At 48.6% G+C, this 23,424-nt stretch overlaps 1 protein-coding gene across 1 annotated transcript in view; it reads right to left on the bottom strand.

Moving 5' to 3' along the window:
• The window catches only part of LRRC75A (leucine rich repeat containing 75A), a 60,613-nt gene that overhangs the window by 15,743 nt on the left and 21,446 nt on the right, over positions 1-23,424 (bottom strand). Inside the window, exons 2-3 of the mRNA XM_053961654.1 lie at positions 22,428-22,556; positions 3,718-3,830 (exon numbers count right to left, since the gene is read on the bottom strand). Of these exons, the coding sequence (XP_053817629.1) occupies positions 3,718-3,830; positions 22,428-22,556 (242 nt within the window). The remainder of the gene's footprint in view (positions 1-3,717; positions 3,831-22,427; positions 22,557-23,424) is intronic.

Below are 23,424 nucleotides of genomic sequence, written 5' to 3'. Positions count from 1 at the left end.
GTTCAGAGCATTTGGAACATCCTCTGTCCTCTCAGCTCCCTGGGACAGCCATGGAATGTCCATGGAATGGCATCCCATGGGCACAGGGAGAAGGGATCACCCCCACACATCCCAAAGGCTCCAGCTCCCACATTCCCTGCTCTCCTGCAGCAGCTCCAGCACACACACACACACACACACAGAAATGGGATTTTAATGACCAGGAGACCCTGCTCCAGCCTCCTCCCACCACCTGGCTTTGTGCTGGATGCTCTGAAGGGACCATTTGTTGCAGCAGCTCCAGCTTCTCTCCCTCGCCCACCAGCTGCCACAGCAGAGGAGGATTTCCAGCCACAAACATTCCCTTTCTGTTCTCCAAAGGGCTTCTCCCACCATGAAAACTCATTTTAAAATTATTTTTTCTTTGTAAAGCAATGCAAGCAGGCACTGCCAACATGAAAGCCCTGCACCCAGCATTCCTGCAGGACAGAAATGTTTTGTGCCCCAGATGAAATCAGGAGTGGGATGCTAAAAGATCATTCCTGCCATCAAAATAAGGCTGCTCAACCTCTGTAAATTCATCATTAAATCCAAACACTTGCTGTTCTAACAGGTCTCTGCTCCTGGATGCTAAATGCTATGGAGAACATCCAACCTTCAGGTAGCCAGGGGTTAAATCTGCCGCAGCCTCACAAGGCCTTCACATTTCCAAAAGCTGTCCCAAATTATTACTTTTCCTGCTATTTTCAATGTGATATCTAATGATTTCACATCAGAGGGTGAAAGGAATTCAGGCTGAATCCCAGGTGTCACCAGCAGAAAGGACAAGTGGCAAAGAAAAGATTGGGCTGGAGCTCAGGAAAACCACCTGGAAAACTCAGGAGAGGTGAGAAAAAAATCAGCTCTTGGCTCTTTCCAGGTGCCAGCATTTGGGGATTTGCATGAGCAAGGGCTGGGAGTTGTGAAACAAAAAATGGGATTAGAAAGTGCAGAAAATGCCACATTGGCTCAGCCTGGTGTGAACACTTGGGGATTTCTCTGAGCAGCAGCAGAGTCAAAAAATCCACGAATTTTGGTCCAGATTGACCCCATTTAATTCCATTTAAACTGAGCTGCTTCACTCTAAATTCTTCCCCTGCTTTGTGCAGGGTCATTAACAAGAATTGTGTGTTTAAAAAAAAAAAGGGGGTTATCTGATGTAAATTTGGAGTTCCAACGTGAATATTTCATATTCCTTCAGCTGGTGCCCACTGCCTCATCCTCCCTGCTGCATTCCTGGCTCGTTCCTACCACAACCGGGAGAGGACCGGGGATATCCCCAGGGATGTTTTCCCTGGGAAACACCTCCTGGGAGCTTTGATTCCCGGCTTGCCTTTGTGATGCTGATGGTGAACACTCGGCAGCAGCAGGAGCAGGGAGATTCCAGGAGCAGGGAGATTCCAGGGCTGGAATTGTGTCCCCAGGCAGAGCCAGGCGCAGGGAAATGACTTTAGCAGGCTGCCTTCATCCTGCTGCTGTTGGCTTTCCCCGATTTTTATCCCTGGATGTTTAATGTATTCCAAGGGAGGCGCAGAGACAGTGAGGGAGATCCAGACAGATTTATAACGTGCCAAAAAAAATAAGGTCATTTGGCAGAGATTTGTGTGCTGCGGTGCCAGGGCTGGGAATGTCTGCCTGGATTTAGGGAGCACACCCAGCCTGGGAGGAGTTGGGATTAGGAAGCACAACCTCTCCCTCTGCCCGGCCAAAAATCAGCTCCATCCTCTGTGCCCATCCTCCTCCTCCTGCTGCTCTGCTTCCCATTCTCACCTGCAATGGATATGTGGGTGTGGGATGAAGGAAAGCGATTTTCCCTGCAACACACACATGAAAAAAAAGGTGGATCTGTGATATTGGGGAGTTCCTGCAACACCTGGCAGCAGGGCTGAGTCAGGGCAATGCCAACACCTGGGAATGGCAGCTCATGATTCCCTTGGGAGCAACACGGGGCACTTGGAAACCCCGGCCCAGAGCAGGATGCTCTCTATAAAATCCCTGTTTTATGGCATTTAGACCTTAGCAAAAGACTGACTTCACCTTCCAGCAAAGGGTTCAACTCGCAGCACCTCCTAAAAGAGCATCTAAACCAGAAATCCAGGAAAATCCCGCCCTCCAGAGCCTGCCTGGGGCAGAACCAGCAGCCCACGTTGGCACTGGGTCACTTCCATGTGGTCAGGGCACTCTGACAGCCAAAACCTCATCCCAAAGCCTCATCCCGAAACCTCACCCCTGCTCCTAAAGCCCTGGAAAACCTCAGCTATTTCCTGGCTGCTCCAAGGAAAAGCTGCAGATAAAACCTTGCAAATCTCGAGCACGAGGCTGCGCTCACACCGCTGCTGATCCCGGGCTGGGGATTAAGGACAGGGATTGGTAATTAAACACAGAGGGGCACCAAGCAGGGCTCGAAGTTTTTTCATTTCCAAGGATTTCGTGCGGTTTGGGGGGCTGGAAAGAGCTCCGCGATGCAGCAGCAGTGTGGCTTGAACAATGCCCTGATGGGGTGATAAGGGGTGAGCATTTCCTACTCTAATTAAGAGGAAACCCCGGAGGGTAATGAGCTGCTGGGTCATTACAGCTCCGCGTGCCCGCGGGACACAGCCTGGGAGCTCCAAACTCTCCCAGTTTCTGCTGCTTTATTGGAAACTGCAGATTTTAGCCATCAATACACCTTAAAACCCACCAAAAATGTGGGTAGCACTGCTAGTGAAATACATTTCTCCACGTTTTGCTCTCTCAGGACAGCATTTGTGAGGATGATAAGCCAGATTCCTGGGAGATGTGCTCCTAATCCTATTTGGCCACTCAATCCTCTATTTCCTTGTGTCTTTTTTTCTTCCTGTGACCACGTTCCTCCCCTCTCCTTACCTATCCCAGTTTTTTTTGGTTTTTTTGGGTTTTTTTTTCCCATTGGATTAATTCCCACTACAGCTCCATTACAACCAAAACTCTCCTGGGACCACGAGCCAGCAGCACCTGGATACAAATCCGGACTCTCCCAGATTGCAGCTTTGTTTCTATTTCTCGCTTCCTTAAGCAAAAATAATAAATATATAATGCCCAACATAAGGAAAACAAGCAGCCCTTTCTATTCCCATCAACCTCATCCACAGGTTTCTCAGCTCTGTGGATCCAGGAAGACACCAGATGGGAATGCTGAGGAGCTGGATGAGGAGGGGATTTGGGTTATTTTTTCCCCATTTTTAACAACAATATTCCTTCTGTGTAAACTGCAAGCCACGGCGTGCATGGTGACATGTGCCTGTACATTAATTATCAGCTAATTAGGGGCTCTTGGAGCAGTTTGGGAGAGAAGGGATGTTTGGAAGAGATGGATGGCTTAGGTTTTCCAGACCGTTCTTCCTCCCTGGGCACTGAAGTGCTGCTCTCCTCTGCAACGGGGAAAGGAAGATGGAAATAGAGGAAGACACCTCTGGGGGAGCATGAAGGAACGAAAAATGTGGGAAATGCTGGTGAGATTTGAGAGGAAGGAGGATTCTGGAGGCTGGGACACCCCAGCTCCCTCCCAGCATAGAGCACTTCCCTTCATCCCAGTGGGTTTGTTCCTTCTGTGGCTGCAGAGAGCAACAGGCAGCTCCCAAAACCACCGTGGAAAACCCCCCTCCCCACTGTCCCCAGCCCCGTGGTGGCCCTGAGGGGTGGCAAGGCCAGCCTGGGGACAGTGACCCAGCAGGGACTCACCAGGACTGCGGCTTCCTCTTCATGATGCCCTGGCGTCTCCACTGCGAGTGGGGGCTCAGGTGGTAGGTGAGCTGCCTGCAGAGCTTCTCCATGGCTCCCAGGGAGTCCCCTTCCTGCAAAAACATGGAAAGGACTCGGGGTGAGGGCTCTGCAGCATTGCCATCACACCCACGGGGTGCTCCGAGCCCAGAGTGGTGCCAGCTGGGAGCTGGGAAGCCTTAAGGGAGCACTCTTAAAACTGTCTAGAAAGGGGGGAAAAACCTCTCTGACTGCTAAGATTCTGCAGGACTTCTTCTTCTTCTTCTTCTTCTTCTTCCTCCTATTATTATTCTATTATTATTATTATTATATTGTTGCTATTATTATTTTATTGTTTTTATTCCACCGTTACCATCTGACACAACGCAACAGCTTCCAGCACTAAAATTTGGCAGATTAAATTTGGTTCGATTACCCATTCATTACCACCAAAAAAAAACTGCTTCCCAAAGGCTTTGTGAGCTGATGGAGTCTTGGGAAGAGAAAATCTCACAACATTTGATTGTTAGGAAAAATAAAAACATGAAGAAACATGGCGTCTTCTCAATTTTGGCTCAAATTTCCACCCCAAGGGATACTGGCTTGGAAGTTTATAAGGATTTGGGTCTAGAAATTTTGGGTCCTAAAAATAAACCAAAACCCAGTCCTCGGTATCCAGACTGTTCCATCATGTTTCAGGATTTTCATACACATGATCTGCCAACCAATAATTCCAACCACACATCCTGCAGTGCCTCTCTTGCTCTCTGAAAGGTCACAGGCAGAGATGAACCTGACTGAAAGATCAATAATGACACCAAAAAAATCCAAAATGTGACAATTTGTGCTGTCTGCCTGGTTTTATCAAACTGCTGCATCATTAGGGAAGAATTAAAGAGGAAGCCCTACAATAAACATTCAGCCCGGGCTGCTCAGCCACAGGGATGGCTCAGGATTTTCTGGGAAAATCCTGAGGAAGGTGCTGCATCTCCTCTGTCTGGACAGCCAATTATTGCTGCCTTGACATCCTCCCTGAGAGCTCAGCTTTTGCACCCTAATTTATGAAATTTATGCAATTTATTCCCCCCCTCACCTCCGCATCAGTGGAGCGGGACCGGCCTTATAAAGACATCATAAATATTGAATTAGCAGGGAGCAATTGGGATTTTGACAAATTACTTGGGGGAGTAACAGGGAAACAATTACAGCAGGTTTTCTCAGGGTAAAAAAAACCCCACAACAACCACAAACCCAGGACATCTCTGCAGGTGAAATATCAGCCAGGATTTGTAGGTTTTGACTCCACTCCAAGAATGAAGCCTTGACATAAATCAGGGAGGGTTTCTTCCCAGGTATATCATGGTGCTTCCCATTAACCACTGATTTTCCAGCTGATTTTTCCCTGATAATTCCAGGGTGGTGCTTGCCCAGCTCCACCTGCACTGAGGGCAGGCAGTGCCAGGGGATTTTAGGTAGAAATTGCAGATCCAGAGATCCCAGCAGGACACAGGTTATGGAAAACCCTGGGCACCAGGAGCCACTTCCCACCTGAGCCTCTGATTCCCAGGAAATCTGGGTTTATAGGAGCACATTTAAACCCCTGCTTTTCAACACCTCCTTCACCACCATGCTGAACCCAAAATCAGGTTTTTCATCCCACAAATTTCATTCCTAAGGCATTCCCACAGCTCCTCTCCCACTGCAGGCCCTGTGGCAAAAACCAGCCCCGGGCCTGGATGAACCCTGAGAGGCTCAGCCTGTGGAATGAACGCTGAGGAAATGAAGAAAAGCAAGATTTTACCTCATGTTCCCCACTGGAAAGCCTGGAAAAAGCAGGCAATTCTTTAATTAGAGCCTCAAAACATTCGGGGAAGGCAACACTGCCAGCAACACCTTCCTGGCTGTAGAAGCACCCGCCCCAACATGAGAAGAAAACACCACCGATTTTGACACCTCCCTATATATATTATTTTTTTTTTTCTAACCTGCCAGGTGCTAGCAGCTTTCAATTAATCTGCTTTTTTTAAAAATTTTAAGCGTTGTAATAGCAGAGTCCACGCTCAGGGATGAGTGGGGGTTTCCAGCTCCGAGGCCTCCCTGGAAAAGCTGCTGTTGAAAAGGAAACAATGTGCTAAAATCGTGAGGGGGGAAGGACACGGTGCTGGCATTTTGTGCTGCAAATTTCCTCCAAAATAACCCTGGAAAAGACAATTCAAGCTGTCTCCAGCGTTATCTCAGCTGAACTGTTGGGGAAGTGAAATGATTCACAAGAGGAATGTGGAGGAGAAGCTGAGAAAGTAAAAAAAAAAACCCACAAAACTTTGCTGGTTCAGGTGTGTCATGGCCATCCAATGAGGTTTTTGATGAGGTTTTTTTTTTTCTCTCTAGCAGCTCCCAGACCTCCAGATGGCCAAGGGAAGCTCAGGTCTGAACTTCCCATCAAACCAATTCCTGAATAATTCAGCCCAAAGGAGTTCAGCTCAAGCAAACCCAGCCCATCCATGCTGGTACAGGAGCAGGACAAGGAATATTTTAATAATTTCTCCACATCCAGCTCATCCTTCCGTGGCCATCCCCACCCTTTCAGCCCTTTTTCTTCACAAGCTCAACTCCCAAGCCCTGCAGGTCCTGGGATATTTCTATTTTGAGGGGTTTAATAAATGATTTAGAGCACATGATTCCTGCACACATCAGCTCTGTAGATAAAAAAAAATAAATGTAATAACAAATAAAATTCCCATTTCAGAGCCCTCCTAAGGGCACAGGATGGGCTCCTTCCTTCTGCACATCTCATTCCCATGGGTGAGACACAAACTCTGTGCTTCTGGAACCTCCATTTTTTTAGGTTTTTACTCAAATCTCTGCAATTCCTCCTCAGAGCAGCCCCAAAACTCGTGTGCAGGAGAAGGGACTTTGCTGGTGCTGTGCCAAGGGCTCCAAACAAAAGCTTTTCCCTGTTCCTGATCCGAGTCTATCAGGAAATAATTGGAGCTGACGCACACCCTGATGGGACTGAGCCCAAGAGCTTGTTTGGAAAGGGAATCAGCTTAAAAATCACCTTAAAAATCACCTTAAAAACCAGCCCAGCTGGTGCTGACAAGGTTTGAACCTCGCTGGGCAATGGGGAGACCCCCAGGGTGAGGGGATTAGCCTGGGGAAGGGATGATGCCAAGAATTCCTGTGGGATGCTCCCTCTGCCTTGGGATAACATCTCTGCCCTGCACCATCAGCACCCTCAGGAATGATGGAAAAAAAAAAGCCACAAACCCCTCTGGGCAGATCCTGCTGCTTCCAGAGGTGAAGCACTTCCCACAACATCAAAATCGAGGCCAAAAGCACTTTCTGCCACCTCTCCCTCACATCACTCATGGAAGGTCAATATAAAGATGATTTTTTGTGGTCAGAGGGCAGGGAAACCTCAACCTGCAGAGCCTGAATCCCACAGGGCTGGGTTTTGGGAAACCCCAAGTGCCCTTTCTATGGAAAGGACAACAACAAAGCACAAAAATTGCATTTTCTTACCACCAGAGCCCAATCCCAGCAGCAAATTCTCCTGAAATAACACACAGGAAAAGCATCACACAAGATGTGGCTCCTCTAACATCACACAGGGGGTGGGAATATGCATTTTTTAATCTGGTTTTCAAACTCTGGGAGGAAAACTGCATCGCAGGGCTGGGGAGATGGGACAGACCACACACATACAGAGTCCAGCCTTCCCAGCTGATGCTGCTGGCAGGAAAAAAGCTGGGATGTGCCCTTTTCCTGAGCACTGAGCTCCCAACCAGCTGATAAATGCTGGTGAGGAGCCCTCAGCTGAGCTCCTACAGATCCATCAGCCACACAGCTGGGAATACCCATGAAGTTGTTCCCACTGCCACGATCTTGCACCTCTACAGCTCCTGCAGGGAGAGAATCCTGGGTGGCACACAGCAAAAATGCTGTGGGCAGCACCTAAGTGGATCCCTTAGGATTTTAGCTGTTATATTTTCATATATTTGTAATCCTGCAGTTCTTTAGTGCATGACTCTAAACTCCATATTCACTGTCAGCTGCTGATCTCCCATTTTGGTCAGACACAAAAACTCCTCTCCAGGCCTGGGAATCAAGGACACCTCACTGCCTCAGGCCCTGAGAAATGTAAACAGAAGTGAGTTGAGTGGAACAAACTTGGGGTAAATGACTTCATTACCTGAAGCTGTAATTGGAAGATTAACCCCCAATATGCAAATGAACCAAACTTATAAAAGTATAAAAACCTGTGGCCCCATATCTATTTTGGGTGTAGCCCCTGGGGGATTTCAGCTGCCCAAAATGTACCTGAAGGCCCTGTCAATAAATATAAATAAACTGCTTTTTATTCCCTTAATTCTGTCTGGCCTCTGTTTTTAGGTACCCCAGAAGATATCAAAATCAGCTCCTGGAAGCAGCAGGAATGCTGCACAGCTCCCTCTTCCCCTTCCATCCCCGCTGGAAGGCTCTGAGGAGAAGTTGTGCCCTGCTGAGCAATTCCAGGCAGATGACTCAGGGAGCTCACAAAGCCCAGCTTTGCAAGACTCAGCTCAGGGGAGCAGTTTTTGGGCAATGCCTTGGCTTCCACTGGATCGTGTCCTGTCCAAGCTGGCAGAGCCCCAGCACAATTCCTGACCTTTGGATGAGTCGTGGAGCACGGGAGGGATGCAGGGAGGGCTGGGAGCAGAGGATTTCCCTGCAAAGGGCCTCTTTCCCCATTATTCCTGCTCTGCTCCAGCCCTCTGCAGAAGGAGAGAGCTGCTGGGAGGAGCTGGAGATTGAGGGGAATTGAATCCCTTAACAGATTTCAGCTGGGAATGGGATTCGTGGCACTGTGCAGTGCCCAGCCAGCCCTGCTCCAATGGGATTTGTTCAGCAGGAAAACAAGGAAAGGAGGCACCAGCCAAGCCCTCTGTGCCCCCAGAAAGGATGGGGTGCCCTGGGCTTGTGCTGGGGACCACCAGGCTCCTGCTGCTCTGGGTGAAGAAATGGGAATTGGTCAAACCCAGATGTGATGGGTGACTCTCACAATTAAGGGCAAATATCATGTATATATGTTAAGAGAAGTTTTACAGATTTATAGTTATGTTTTACCCCCCTTGTGTTGTTATCAGGGGGTGCCTGGGTTTGGGACATTTGGGAGGGTCACTCGTTACTATGACAACACCTGACCTCCAATCAAGATTTAATGAAGTGATCTCCAGCACTGGACAGCAAAGGAGGAGATGGGCAGAACTTTGGGAGGGTTAAAGGGTTAAAAGGTGAAACCTCCATTGTGTGGGTGAGCACATGGTGGGGAAAATCCTCTGCTCCCACCTTTCTCTATCCAGTCTTCTGTTGTATTTTTGATAAGGTTTTAATGAACCTTTAAAATGTTTGGAAGTGAGTAGCATTTCTCACACCAGGGATAAATGGGAGCAGGCAGAGGCTGGGAGTTGGGATTTGAGTCCTTCCAAACCTGCAGGGAGCCCTGACCCCATGGCTGAGGCATCACCCAACACCTGCACAGCACCTTTCACCACCCCTGGGCACCTTCCTGGCTTTTCTGCAGGGCAGAGGGATTTCACTACGGAAAAACAGCCCCAGGATGAGCAGGGCCGTGGTTCCACTGTGGATAAATAACCCTGGAGCCACTGCCTGCCCTCCCTGCATCACCCCATGGGCAAGATTTGGGTCCCCAGACTGGATTTCAGGGCTGCTCCAAAAGGAGAGAGCTCAGAGGAGGACGCAAAGCCTGGTGATAAAGATGTTATATCAAATTAATTTGTTTTCATTAAAAAATGAATCCCTGCTCCTCCTCCAGCAGTAGAATCCCTGGGGATGGGCAGAGCCCTGGGGACTGCACCAGGGCCAAGCACCGTGGAAAAGAGGCCAACATTAATGATTAAAGAGCCCTGGTGAAGGATTCCTGCTGCAGCCCAGCAGGGGAGTGACCCAAATTAGAACAATTAGCCATTGTCTGGGGGCTGCGAGGAAGCAATGGGATTTTTTTTGGTGTTATTACACAGTTCCCACATTTCTGTCACTAACAAACAATCTTATAAAAAAAAAAAAAAGTGCTGTCCTGCATATCTTAAAAATGAGAACTCCCTGGCCTTCCCGAATCCATTAAAAATTGGGGTTTTCCCCCTTGCCTTTTGTAGTTCCTTTAGAACTTTTCACACTTGCAGCATCTGGATGCTGCAGGATTTGCAGCTGTGAGGCATGAGGAGCTCTGACCAGGCACAGACCACACTTATCCGGGGAACCCCATTCCCTGCCCAGGAAATATTTGGTGTGGGGATCCCTCAGCCAAGATTTTTGCTTTTCATGCAGTTCAGCAGACAATGAACCTTAAAACATGACCTATTTCACACCTGAAAAATAAAGAGAATGAGAGATTTCCTTCCAAATCCTCCTCCTTGGGTTTTTTTTTTGTCTTGGATGATCAGCTAGGACAATAGGATAATAGTTTGGATTATTAAGCAAAAAACCTCAAGCGGTTGAAAGACAAAAAAAAAAAATGTTCACAATGATAAATGGAATTATTATCCAGTTAAACAAAGGCATAAAACAATGAGACATGCCCTGGAAAGCCCCAGGGGAGAAAATCCTCAATGGCTTTAATGTGTATCCAATCAGTTATCCCAAATTAGCAGGAGGCAAAGAGAGCAAATCCCCAGGGACTGGAGTTGGGATTTGGAAAGGATGAGAGCAAAACAAAGAGGAAACGTGGAAATGGCCCCATGTGTGAGGGATTCACACCCTGTGAGATCCCTGAAGTGGGAATGGAGACCCCAAACACTCCTGGGACCCCCTGGTCTCAGGGAATCAGGGATAGAAAGCCATGTCCAGCACCCCCAGTGCACCGAGGATGAACCCCACAAACCCAGGACAGAGCTCTGCCCACCCCAAACCTGCAGCTGTGGCCCCAAAACAGCTTTTCCTGCTCCCCCCGGCGTTTAATGGGATCTGAATTTACAACTCTTCCCTTTTGATGTTGTCACGAGGGGCTGAAGTCATCTAATGATTTTCTGCTTTGCTTTTTCCCTTCCCTTTCTTCTTCTTTTTGTCCCTCCCCCCTCTGCTTCCAGAGCGTGGGGTTGAGCTCAGCCTATTGTTGCTTGCAGACATCTGTGCTGCAGCCAGTCCCAGATTTCCCTTTGGAAGTCCTAATGGAGTTTTCTCCAGCAAATCCTGTTGAGACCAGGAGGTAGGAGGAGATTTAAATCCACCATTCCCCCAACACATCCCAAGAACCAGGAGGTGAACGCAGGGATTGGTGACTGTTCCTGCATACAACCTCATCCAGGTGTGCAGGGGAGGATCCACCCCAAATCCTAAATCCCAAATCCTCCTGCATGGCCGAGTTCCTTGGGCAAGGCATGAAAAATCCCCCTGGAAAAGCTCTCCAGGGAGGTGTCCTTAAAATGTCACCACAAGGGTGTTGCAATTCCCCTTCCCTCATTTCAGGCTCCTCTGTGAAGAGCATCAGGCGTGTGCAGGATGAGGGATGATGTGGGTGATGCCCAAAGGGAAGCAGATGTTGGCATAGTGGAGTGATAGATCCCAAAAATAAATTCCAAATAAAGTGACAACGTGGCTTTAGGGCTGATCAGTTTGACCACCCCGTAGCTCAGAGCAGAAAACCTTTTGAAAATAAATAATGTCTGGTTGAATTCAAATTAGAGGAGGAACTAAAGCAATTTAATAAAGGCCATTTTAATAAGAATGAGGGTGGGTTTTTTTTTTTTGGGGGGTCATATTTTGCAATGATCACTGTGGAGCTACAGGGTTTACACACAGTCAAAGCCCAACATCAAATCAGATCCTACATCACCTATTTCAGGGGGGGTATAATCTCAAACTACCCCAAATATCAGGAAATCCTGGTAGTTTGTGGGAAATCCTACTGAGAGAATGTTAAAAGATGCACAGAAACAGAAATAAAAGACATAAAAGCTGCACAGAAACAATGCAAACCCAGCAAACAGCTCCAGATGCTGTTTGCATAGGGAATGCTGTTCACAGCAGAAATCTCACTCTCTTCCTTCTGGTTTGCTTGGATACAGGTTTTACCACCAAAAATTCCCTCTTAAGGAAGGTGAAAGAGGAAAAAGAGGTAAAATCTGACCAAAATTTCCTTCTTGGGAAGGTAAAAAAGGAAAAAAGAAGGGAAAAGAGGCAAAATCTGAACTAGCATAAATAAAAGCCAAAGAAAAAGGGCTTTTTTTTTTTTTTTAAAGGAGGAGAAGAATCAATCTTCTACCGAGCAAAAATTAGACTTTGATAACACCTTATTAGAAACCCCACTAAATTTGCCATCCAGCAGTAACCTTTTTGCACAGGAAGGGGCATTTTGGAGATGCTGATTCTTCACCCATCACCTGGAAAACCCCAAAGCCATCTACAAAACCACCCAGGGAAATTCCAAACCCAGGTCTGCAGGTAAGGACTGCACAACAAACCGAAAATGGTAAGAATAATTCAAGGTTGTGGCTGTAATTAGCTGCAGAGCAGGGTGAGAATACAGACCCTGAGCAGCACTTCTGGCCTTTCACCATCTTTTTGGAGCAGCCTGATGCTCTGGCAGCTGAAGGTGTCCTGGAGCAGATGGCAGGGGCTCCGTGCCAGGGCAAAATGAACATTTTGTGGAGTCCTGCTTGACAGCAGCATAAAACTCAATGAGGGGGAAAGGCAGCAACTGGTGCAGAATGGGACTGGGCTCCACTTGTGGGCAGGACAAGCCAGGCTGTCACCTGAGGGACCTGCCTGGCCCATCTCCAGGAGGCCCCATTAACCCCTGGCTTTCATCAAATTAACCCAACGCTGAGCATGGCACTTGTTTTAACTTCAGAATAAAAAAAAAAAAAAAAAAAAACAACAAAAAAAAACAAAAAACCACAACCCACCCCAAATCCTGATTCCAGACAAATCTACCAAAGCTGGAAACCCCAAACGAGTGGGATTGTCACAGCTCCCCCTCTTGTCCTGGCTGCAGAGATGGGGTGGGTGGTCACCTCCCCCCAGCACCAGCCAGGTTCATTCCTTAGCTCTCAGGAGAGGATTTGCTCCTGTTCAACTCTTAAAATTCCAGCACTGGGTGCTCGCTTAGGACAACCACAGAGCACCAAGGACCCGGCAATTAAACCCTGAATTAGCCCAAATTAGGAGCTGATGAAGCTGCAGCACTGGGAGAACACTGAAAGGCAAAATCTGTAGAAACAAAGGGAAGGAATGGAACCCAGTTTTGCACATTTCCCCCCAATCTGCTTTGCTGAAAGGCCAAAGTGCAAAGCCTCAGCCTCGGTGTTGACACACCAAAATGAAAAGCAATGTACAATAGGGCTTATCAAGAGAGGCAGAAGCAGGAGATGAACGGGATTGCAGCAGCTCAGGAAGCTGTTCCAAAGGATCCTGGAGTAATATTGCACTTGGACTTCAGAGAAGCAATTAGAGAAGGCAATAAAATCTGAGGTGATAGACGGCCCTGAGGGGAACATGGAAGATAAAACTGAAAAAAAAAATAATATCAAAATCTTCCCTGAGAGCTGCTGGAGGGTACCCAGCTCAGCTTCCAGAGAAAAGGAGGAATGGGAGCAGTGTGGGGAATGGCAGGAGGTGTGTGCTGCATTTCCCTGCTCTGTGAGGCCCTAAAAACCCCTGAGGTGTGGCAGGAGGCCTTGGAGCATCCCCACTCCTGATAAATTGGACCCACTTGAGTGCTACAAACAGAGTCATTATGGGAAGGCCACTTAGATGCCACTGGAAAGGTCACTGGAGCAGCTAAATTTTAATGCTAAATCCATCTGTATCCTACTGATAGAGCTGCCATGAAACAAAGGGAGCAGCTAAAAATCCAGGAGGGATTACTGTGGATTCACTCATTACTCTGGAAATATCTCAGCAAACAACAGGTTAATCCTTGCAGCTGGTGCACAACAAAAAAAGAGAAAAACACCCGAGGTGCTGCTGCTGGAACCAGAGTGCTCAGGGGATGATGGCACTCTCAGGAAAGGGAGTGAAATCTTGATTTAAATGAGGATCAATAGGGCATTGCCATGCACTTCATGTCATCCCATTTGCTTTTCTTGTTCCACTTTGTATCATGGTTATTTCTGAAATTTCATTTCTCCTGTTTCTCTTCTGCCTCTTTGTTTCCCTTTATTCCCTGATTTTTGTGAATTCAATGGGAATAATCTTTAGCAAGTTTTGGTCCTTTTCACTGCACCTCATTTCCTCTCAGTGTATTTGGTTGTAGTCACTCCATTTCACATTTTCTGTTTTTTCAATTTCATTTTTACTTGATCATATCTCTTTTCCAGAGTGTTTGTTCCACTCTGTCTTCTGATTTCAAGATTTCATTCCCTTTCCTGAAAGATGGCACTGCCTTCCCCCTCAACACGCACAGGGAAAATGAAATTCAGAGGAAAATTGGCATTTTTTGGGGAAAATCCCCCTTGGAACCACAGGTCTCACCCCAGCAGGCACCACTCACTCTCCTCTGTCCCCCCTCTGCTCCCAGGATGCAGATGTGGATTTCTGGGTTATTTATGTCCCAAACTGAGCACACCACAGAGAGCCTTTCCCAGCCTGGATCAGCTGGGATCCCACGGGAAGCAGAGCCCAGCCCAGCCCCTCGTGGCTGCAGGAGTGTCCCCGGGATATTTTTGTCATTCCCTGGGGGTTCTCAGCCCTGGGAGCCTGGGAGGGGTGGCAGGACCCCCTCACATCCACTCCCTGCTGTTCCCTGCTAATGTGAATCCCAGGGAAAGGGCACAAGGCTCCAGCTCATTAACCTCATCTGCTCTGCAGGCACAGCACAGCTGGGGATTTTCCAAATTTTTTAAAGGGAAAAAGAGGTGAGGAAGCAGCAGTCGAGGGTATCCAAGCTCTCCCAGCAACAGCTCTGGGATGCAGCGAGGCTGCAGGGAGCGGGGTCCCTTCCAAGTGCTCCAAGCAGATGTGAAAACACGGATGCAAACACGGAGCTGTGCTGGGGCTGTCCTGGCAGGATGGAGGGCAAGGGGAAAAAGGAAAGTGACAGAGGAATCAGGAGGATTTAGCAAATGACCCAACGACTGCGAAGCTCTTTGAAGATGGGAAGGGTGGGATAAAGCTCTTAGAAATCCCCAAATAGCCCAAACTGGGAGATAATCACTTGCTGGACTTTGGCCAGGAATCCCAGTCCCTGCCATCGAGGAAGAGCAATCACTGGGAAGCCTCCTGGCACCTTCCCTGTTTACAAAAACTCTTTGCTTTTCTTTCTTTATTTTATTTTATTTCCCCTCTAATAGAGACAGAGCGGGTGCCTCCCCTCTGGAAGGAGCCATCACCTGGCGCTTCCCAGGGAAGGGAGGGCACGTTCTTCCCCTGGGATGAACCAGAGGGGGTTCAGAAGACCCCCAGAGTCCTGAGCCACCCCAAATCTGGGGGGAAGCATCTCTGCCCTGTGGCACAGCCAAAGCAAGGGATGCAGAGCTGTCCCAGCAAGGTGGTGCTGGGAGCAGCCAAGGCAAGCTTAGAGCTCAGCAGCAAAGGGACAAACCTCTCCTTGCTCCAAGAAATAACCTGGCAAGGCAGATGTGATGCTGCAGACAGGCTAAAATGCCAGGAACTCTTCAAATTCCAGGATTAGCCCTAGAAACAGGAGTGCTTCCAAGCCCCAGAGGTGTTTTGAGTGCACAGCCCTTCCCAAAGCCAGGCATTGCTTCTTCCTGTTGTGAAATGCTGACAGGGCTCTTTATTCCTCATCTGGGGCTGGAGGGAGCTGCAAGGAAAGGGCTGCTGGAAGTGCCAGGGGTTTATCCTCAGTGCTTTCAGCTCATCCTGCAAAGTCCAGCACCTCTGAACCCCCCTGCAAAGCCTGACTGGGGTACCCAGCAAAAATAGCTGAAATTTGGGGGATTTTTGGATTTTTCTTCAAGTCCACAGCACGGGGCAAAGGCAGGATCAGGGGCAGAGCCTCTGGACATGGCACCAGCTCCATCCCTTTCCGAGATGCTGCAGGAGAGCAGCAGAATCAAAATATGCCCTGGGCACTGCCAGCCTTCAGGGGTCAGAGTTGAAACACGGGCTGATTGTAGCCCCAAAACTGCTCAGATTGGGTAATAATATTTGCTAAAACTTCTCTCACCCCCTGGGCAGGTGGTGAGCAGCCTTTGCTGCCTGAACCAGTTCAGATGTGGCCACAATCAATTCCTCATCCGTCAGCAGAGGTTTATCAACAGAGAGGAAACCCCTCCTTATGAAAGCCCTCAAAGTTTCCTTATTGAACCACTCATTTCTGCAAACCCACATTTCCAGCAGAACATTTTCCTGCTTGGTACTCCCATAGCTGTGAGTTGGGCTAGAAATGGATCTCAAAACCCCCAGCCAAGTTCCAGCTCTCCCCTCCAGCCATGCTCCAGGCAGGTCCCCAGCACGCTCTCCTCAGGTGAATAAATCACCCTCCTGCCAGGGGCAGGGAATCCACACCCTCCCTTCCTCTGAGGGAAATGATATTCTGATTAAAACATAAATGAGCTGACCTCAAACCCACCAATTACCAGCAGAAAACATCAATAAAATGTGTTGTTACTGTTTAATGGGGTGGCTGGTTCTTATCTGCCACTTCCCTTGGGGACACTCTGAGCCTGTGGGTGAAGAGGTCCTGAGGAAAGACTGAAAGTTAAACTGGGGAACTACAGCCTCACCCAAAGGAAACTGAAATATCTTTTCCAGCTCCTGGTTCATTTTTTAATCCTCTTTTTAACCTTTTAATCATCCAACCCATGTGATGATGCCCATCACCCACCGCTGGTGTCACCAAGATGGGAAGAAAGAGAAGATGAGCACATCCCTTGCTGCATGATGAGGCACCTGACATTTGGGAGGCACTGCAAAAATCCATCTCCAGGCTGATAAAAATCCACCCTGTGGCATTTCCAGGGCTTTGCAGATGGTTGGGAAAGGTCGTCCTGTTATCATGGGAGCTGGGCAAAAAGGGGGCCTGGCAATTCTGCCAGCTGGCTTTGAGATTTTGGGCTTATGCAGCCCAAAAAGGGATCAGAAAAGTTTTGATAAAAGTCACCTTGGCCATGCTGGGCTGGTTAATGGTTGGATTTGATGATGTGAAATCTTTTCCAGCCTAAATGATTTTATGATCAGAGTGTGATTAACTGGTCACATTTCCAATTCCATATGGAAATGGGGAGCACATTCCTCAGGCTGGGAGGGACAAGGATCCAGGGGCTTCCTTGCACCCCACAGGGCTTGGACAAAAGAGGATCAGGCAGGGCTCAGGTCCCATTTCACACAAAAACCCAGTAAATTCACAGTAGTGGCACCATCACAGCCCATCCAGACCTTGCCATTATTCCCTTTCAGATTTCATGCTTAAAACCCCTGCAAAGTGTAATTTCCTCCCATTTCCCAGGCACTCAGCTCAGCTCTCACACAAAAGCTTTAGGGGAGGAACATCTCTCTTTCTGCAGAGCAAATAGCAGGATATCAAGTCAGCAAAGAATCAGAGCTGCCCTCAGTGGGGTCTGAGCTTTCCAGATTTTTCCTTCTTCAGGACATCTTCAAATATTGCAGATGTCCTAAATACTCACAAAGAGGGATCTTCACACTTGAAGCAAGACCAGCAAAAAACAAAACAAAACAAACAAACAAACAAAAAAAATCCAGAAAGAGTCATTAATACAGAATTAAGTTGAAACCTCATCATTCCCTCTGATTTTATATAATATTTTGGGGGTTTAGAGGGGTTTTGTTCATAGATCAGCTCATTTTAATGATGTTTCTTAAAGCAGAAAACAAATAATACTCAGTGTTCTCACAGCACTTTGGAATCTGAGAGCTCTGTGGGATTTTCCTTGCACACCTCAGAGCAAAAGGGAAAGGTAAAAATCTCACTTGGGTTGATGAGATCACCCTGAGCTGGAGTGCCCCTCAGTGTGTCACCACTTCAGACCTATAATTTCATCTCATAAGGCTGGAAGCCAAATTTGATGTCAGGAACTTGGAATGATAATTTGAATTCCAGCTCAAATAATAACACACGTGGCAGAGGAGCTGGGTATAGGGATGGTTTTTTTGGGGTAAAGGCCCTGAGTTGGTGGTCGTGGTGCCCTGATCATCTTGCACAAACTGAGGTTATTAATACACTTTTAACCATGTGGCCCAGCACAGAGGGATGGTAAATAACAAGAAAAATGCTCATTTTAGCCCTGACAGAAATAACATATTTTAAAAATGCAGGGCATAAAAACCTCAATATGATTTGTAAGTTAAGTCCTTACCCCACAGGGCTGAAGGAGGGTTAGAAATAAATTAATCCATCCAGGTCACAACAACCACTTTTCCTCTCCATGTTTTCTTGTTTTCATAGGTGACAGTTCATGGAATCAAAGCCATCCTGCAAACCTGATCAGTTTAGAGCTCAGGCAGGAAAATATATCAGAGCCAGGGATGTGGCCACACAGAAATTGCTCAAATAACAGGAAAACAGATCTTCCATCCACCCAGGGCAAAATCCACTTTGCTTCCACTCTCCAGCTGCTTAGAAGAGCTTTAAAAACTCTCCTCATCCCCATTTATCTTGAATTTCAGTGGAGAAGATGAGGATGATGTTCCCTATTGCACACAACAGGGAATTATCTCAATCCCAAATTGAGAAATTTGCCCAAATCCACTCCCCTGTGTTTGAACAGGATCACATCTTCCACCTGAGGCCTGGGAGGAGCTGCTGCCCAGGAGCTGCAGGAGAATGGCCAGGCAAAGCTGGATTTTGGGATGGGGCTTTGCTAAGCTGCTCTGCCAGCCTTGCCCTGCCAGAAAGCAGCAGGATGGGGATCAGCAAAGCCAAAATCTCACTCTGGGCAGCCTTCAGGGCTTGGAGGAGCTTCCAGGTACATCCCAGGGGTTGCAGTGGAACAAGGGCACAAGGACCAGCCTTGCCCAAGGCTCCACTTTCCCCTTTCCCCCAGTGCTTATCCCAAATCCAACAAGTCCTCAAGCTGGAGGGAAGCCTGACTCACTCCCTATCACAGCCATCAGTCATCCACACACGTGGCTTTGGTGTGTGGAAAAAAAGGAATTGCTTTAATTTTCCAATAGTTCAGGGCCAGATATCCCTGCTGGCACGGAGAGCTGAGAATTTTTCACGGGGGCCCTTCGCTCCTTACTCAAAAGTTTGTGTTTTCAGCTCCTTCTTGCTGCAAACTGGAGAAGCTGCAGGAGATTTGGGGACTCCTGGCTGCTCCATCCCACAGCACATGGCTTTGCTGGGGTGTTTTGTCCCCTTTTCCTGGCCATGGGGACAGGCAGACATCACCCCGAGGGCAGCACCCACAGATTCCTGGCACTGGGTTTTGGGAAGTGGCTTTGGAGCTGAGCTGCTCTCCAAGGAACCTTTTCCACAAGGAGAGAGGCAGGGAGACAAAAGACTGGCCATGGGAGAGAAGACACTTGTTCAGATGTCTTTGATCCCCCTTTCCTTGCTGGAAAACCTCCTGCACAATCTGAGTTTCCTGAACAGCAAATCTGCCCCTTCTGAGGCCTCGGGAACCCTAAAGGTGACAAGAGCTGCACTCCAGGACCTGGGTTTCCTTGAACAGCATTAAACACTTCTGGAATGGGACCACATCCAACCCCTGACTTCCAAATCACCTGGAAAGGAGTTTTTCCTTGGCTCCTTGCACACCCCAACCCACGGGCCAGGCTGGGATCTCAGCAGGGCCTGGGAGCAGCAATCCAGCCATGCACCACTGCCTGGACACCCACACAAAACTCACCCAAACATTTCCACCTCCCAAATTCCTCCTTCACAGCACTCCAGCCTCCTCCAGCACGACTTACAGCTTTTGGTTTGGATTTGCTGGCTGGAATCAGCATCCCCTGAGCTCCACAGCCACGCTGGGGAGCCCAGGCCAATTTTTCCTGGCCATACGGACTCAGGCTGTGTTTACCCAGGGCTTGGAAAAATGATTCAACTTTTATTTTAGCTCAGAGGAGAGTCCAAAGGGGTCACCTTTAAGCTAAGGGTGGTATAAATAGAAGCTGAGTGAAAAAAGCAATGTACAGAGTCAGGAAAGCCTCTCCAGGAGGGAGGAGGGAAGCAGGACCCCGTAACCCTGAGCAGGAACGTATTTAAAAGAGAAGGTTAACAGGGACCAGGGTCCATGTCAGCTCCATCCACCTCTGGATGGATAAGGACAAGCTCCCAGCTGCCTCAACTTATGTATTTATGTATATTTGTGCCACAGGATGCAGAGCCAAAGCCAAAACTTCTGCAGCACTCCTGGCCCCGAGTGTTCTCCTGCTCTCACACATTGTGCCAAGCCTCTGTCAAAGTGAAGTAAGTCTGGGGGAAGAGAGGGCTGGGAGCTGGAAAATAACCCTGGTGACTAAAGCATGCAGCTTTCTGGGGGCTTACAGAACGTCAGTATCTCAGGAAACCACCACGAAACCCTGGGATGAAGTTACTTTTCACTCAGCTGCCAAAAAAAAAAAAAAAAAAAAAAAAAAAAAAGGGTTTAAAGCACAGCCAGTGGCACCCAAACCTGAGCAAGGCAAAGCCATCAAGGAGGAGCTGCAGCACAGCCCTGCTGCTGCTGGAGTTGTTCTCTGTCACCTGCACAACTCCTGCTTCCCTCTTCAAGGCAACTTCCATTCATCCCTCTATCCATCCATCCATCCATCATCCATCCATCCCTCATTCATCCCTCTATCCATCCATCCATCCATCCATCCATCCATCCATCCATCATCCATCCATCCCTCATCCATCCCTCTATCCATCCATCATCCATTCTCCATCCATCCAACCCTCATCCATCCATCATCCATCAATCGTCATCCATCATCTATCCATCCATCATCCATCATCATCCATCATCATCCATCCCTCTATCCATCATCATCCATTCATCCATCCATCCCTCGTCCATCCATCCATCCATCATCCATCCATCCATCCATCCATCATCCATCCATCATCCATCATCCATCCATCCATCCATCCATCCATCCATCCATCCATCATCCATCCATCCATCCATCCATCCATCATCCATCATCCATCCATCCATCCATCCCTCATCCATCCATCCATCCATCCATCCCTCATCCATCCATCCATGCCTGGTGTGGTGCTTTGAGCTGTGCAAAGGATGTGGAGAGCACCAAGGGCATCCAAAAAGCATCTCCTGCAGAGTAAGAGCCTCAGGCTGATTCATTTGGGGTTTTGCCACCACAGAATCCCAGAATTGTCCGGCTGGAAGGCCCAGATTTCCTGCTCCAGCAGTGTCATCCCCCAGCACAGGGCACAGGATTGTGCCCAGACAGCTCTGGGATCTCTCTCCAGTGAAGGGAGGCTCCACAGCCCCTCTGGACAATCTGTTCCAGCTCTCCCCTGCACTGGGAAGGAATTCTTCCTCATTCTCAGGTGGAGTTTCCTGGGCATCAGCTCCTGCCCGTTCCTCTTGTCCCACTGCTGGGTCCCTGCACACAGGGACAGCCAGGGATGAGGGCCCCTCCCTCTCAGCATCTCCTCTCCAGGCTGAACAGCCCCAGCTCCCTCAGCCTTTCCTTGTCAGAGATCCTTCATCCTCTTCGTCCCCCTGCTCTGGCCCCACTCCAGGAGCTCTTCTTGCCCTGAGGAGCCCAGAACTGGACACAGCTGTCCAGATGTGCCTCACAGGGCTGAGCAGAGGAACGAGGACTCTGCATCTCCCTGCTTACCCTGGCACTGCCTCCTCCACAGCCTTTGGTGCCAAAAGAAACCTGCAGGGAGACGAGGGAGAGCAGGAGCTCGGCACTGGAGCAGCTCCAGGCTCAGGAGTGGCCTCGGGGTGTTTTTATGGGGAATACAGAGCTCTCATCCCATGGCTCACCCTCAGGAGGAGAAACCAGCTTAGTCACAGTGCTCTGGAAAAGGACAACCTCAGCAGGGGAACGGGGCCTCTCCGCCTGGAAACGCGCCCGGCACGAGAGCAGCTTTCTCCACTTTCCCAGCTCATGGGGGAGGAGGAAGGAAAGGATCTTATTCTCCACAGGAAAAGGGATCCTTGGATATCCCTGCACAGTACAGGGGCGTGGCTCCATCTCCATCTCACGCTGTAGGACATGGGACAGCCATCCTTGGTCTCTGGAGGTGGAGATTTGGGTCCTTGGTGTCCCCTTCACCCTTCCCAACACCTTTTACTGAGTGCAGAGAGTTTTATGAAACTTCAGAGTCAGACTCACACCACAGCACAGGCAGGCACAGCCCAAACAGCACCTTTGTGGCTTTGCCTCACAACATGAAAGAAATCTGTAAGTGCTTAAAAAAAAAAAAAAAAAAAAAAAGGCAATTTCCCTCCTTTTCAAACAGTGGTAGAGGCTATAACTGAGTAAAACACCCACAAGAAGCAGCAGTGAATGTCTCCATCCCTTCAGACACTCTCACAGGAAATTAAAGACCTGTTATTAGCAGCAAATACAGGAGAGGGATGCCTGCAGGTCCATCCACCCATAGATGATCCCTTGCCACACACAAGCCAAAAGGAGTACCAACATTAGCCAAATATCACTTGTTCAGCTGGAAAACCTGATCCTCTTGGTCCAGACCCACCCAGAACTGGGAGGATTTTCCCCTGGCACGCAGGGAGAGGCTCCACATTCCCAGTTTCCCAAGGCAGCAGAGCCCCAGAGCGTGAGGAGACCGTGGCACCTACTGGTTTGGGGCAGTGGATGTATCTTGCCAGGCTGATGATGAGGTCGTGGGTGATGGGATCCACCAGGTTTCGGAAGCTGGCGTAACGATAGAGGACATCATCCAGAGAGGTGGACTCCATCCCTAAATCCTGCAGGAAACAGGACAAAGGAGCAAGGTTAGGTGGGATAGAAAAGCCAGTGGTTCTTAAAGTCAGCCCTCACTGGAGGAGGAGCAAGGAGGAAATGATCCCACTAAAACGAAATGATCCATTTTAGCTCCCACTAAGAATGTTGTTGGAGGGTTTTTGTTTTTCCTGCAGTTTTGGTGACAAAGAGAAGGAAGGGACACCTTGTGTCACCTTGAGGGAAGCTGCACTCCTGGCCTTCACCTGCTCAAAAAGGCTTTAGGGCTGCAGGATCAGCCTCATAAACCCACTGAGTTAATGACACCCTTGCAACAGGATAAAATCCAAGATGACCCCGGAGAACATCACACACAATCACAACTGGAGAATAAATGCAGCACTGGAGGAGTTCTGGGGCTGCTGTGCACAGAGAGGGAGGAACGAGCCTGAAACTGCAGAACTGGGAACAGGAGGATGGATTGGAGAGAGGGAAGAGCAAAATGCTGGATTAGACTGACTGGGAAGGAGTGGAAGCTCTGCCAGTGCAGACTGGACAAGCTGGTGTCAGGAGCAGTTCAGGTGGAGCTGATCCTGCCCCAGGGATGGGCCAGACCTCCTGAGGTCCCCTCCGAGGCTGATTTCTATGGTTTGTATTTCTTAGACTGAATAATCTGAGGAATTTTAGCAGAGAACTCCCCGTACGGAATCCATCAGTGCACAGGGATGAGGAGGGGAAGGGTTATACACAGTGTACTCCTTTCACCTCAAATATATTTGTGTGTATAATACCCAAATACTCTTTTTATTCCTTTTTGAACTTCTTTTACTTCCCATGGAGCTGGCGGCACAAAGAATTTCCTCCTGGCAAACACAAGCCAATAAAGCCTTGGCA

Source organism: Vidua chalybeata, chromosome 20 (genome assembly GCF_026979565.1).
Source record: "Vidua chalybeata isolate OUT-0048 chromosome 20, bVidCha1 merged haplotype, whole genome shotgun sequence".
Classification (NCBI taxonomy): domain Eukaryota; kingdom Metazoa; phylum Chordata; class Aves; order Passeriformes; family Viduidae; genus Vidua; species Vidua chalybeata.
Note: the sequence above shows the minus strand (reverse complement) of the source record. Positions and strands in the feature narration are given on the sequence as shown.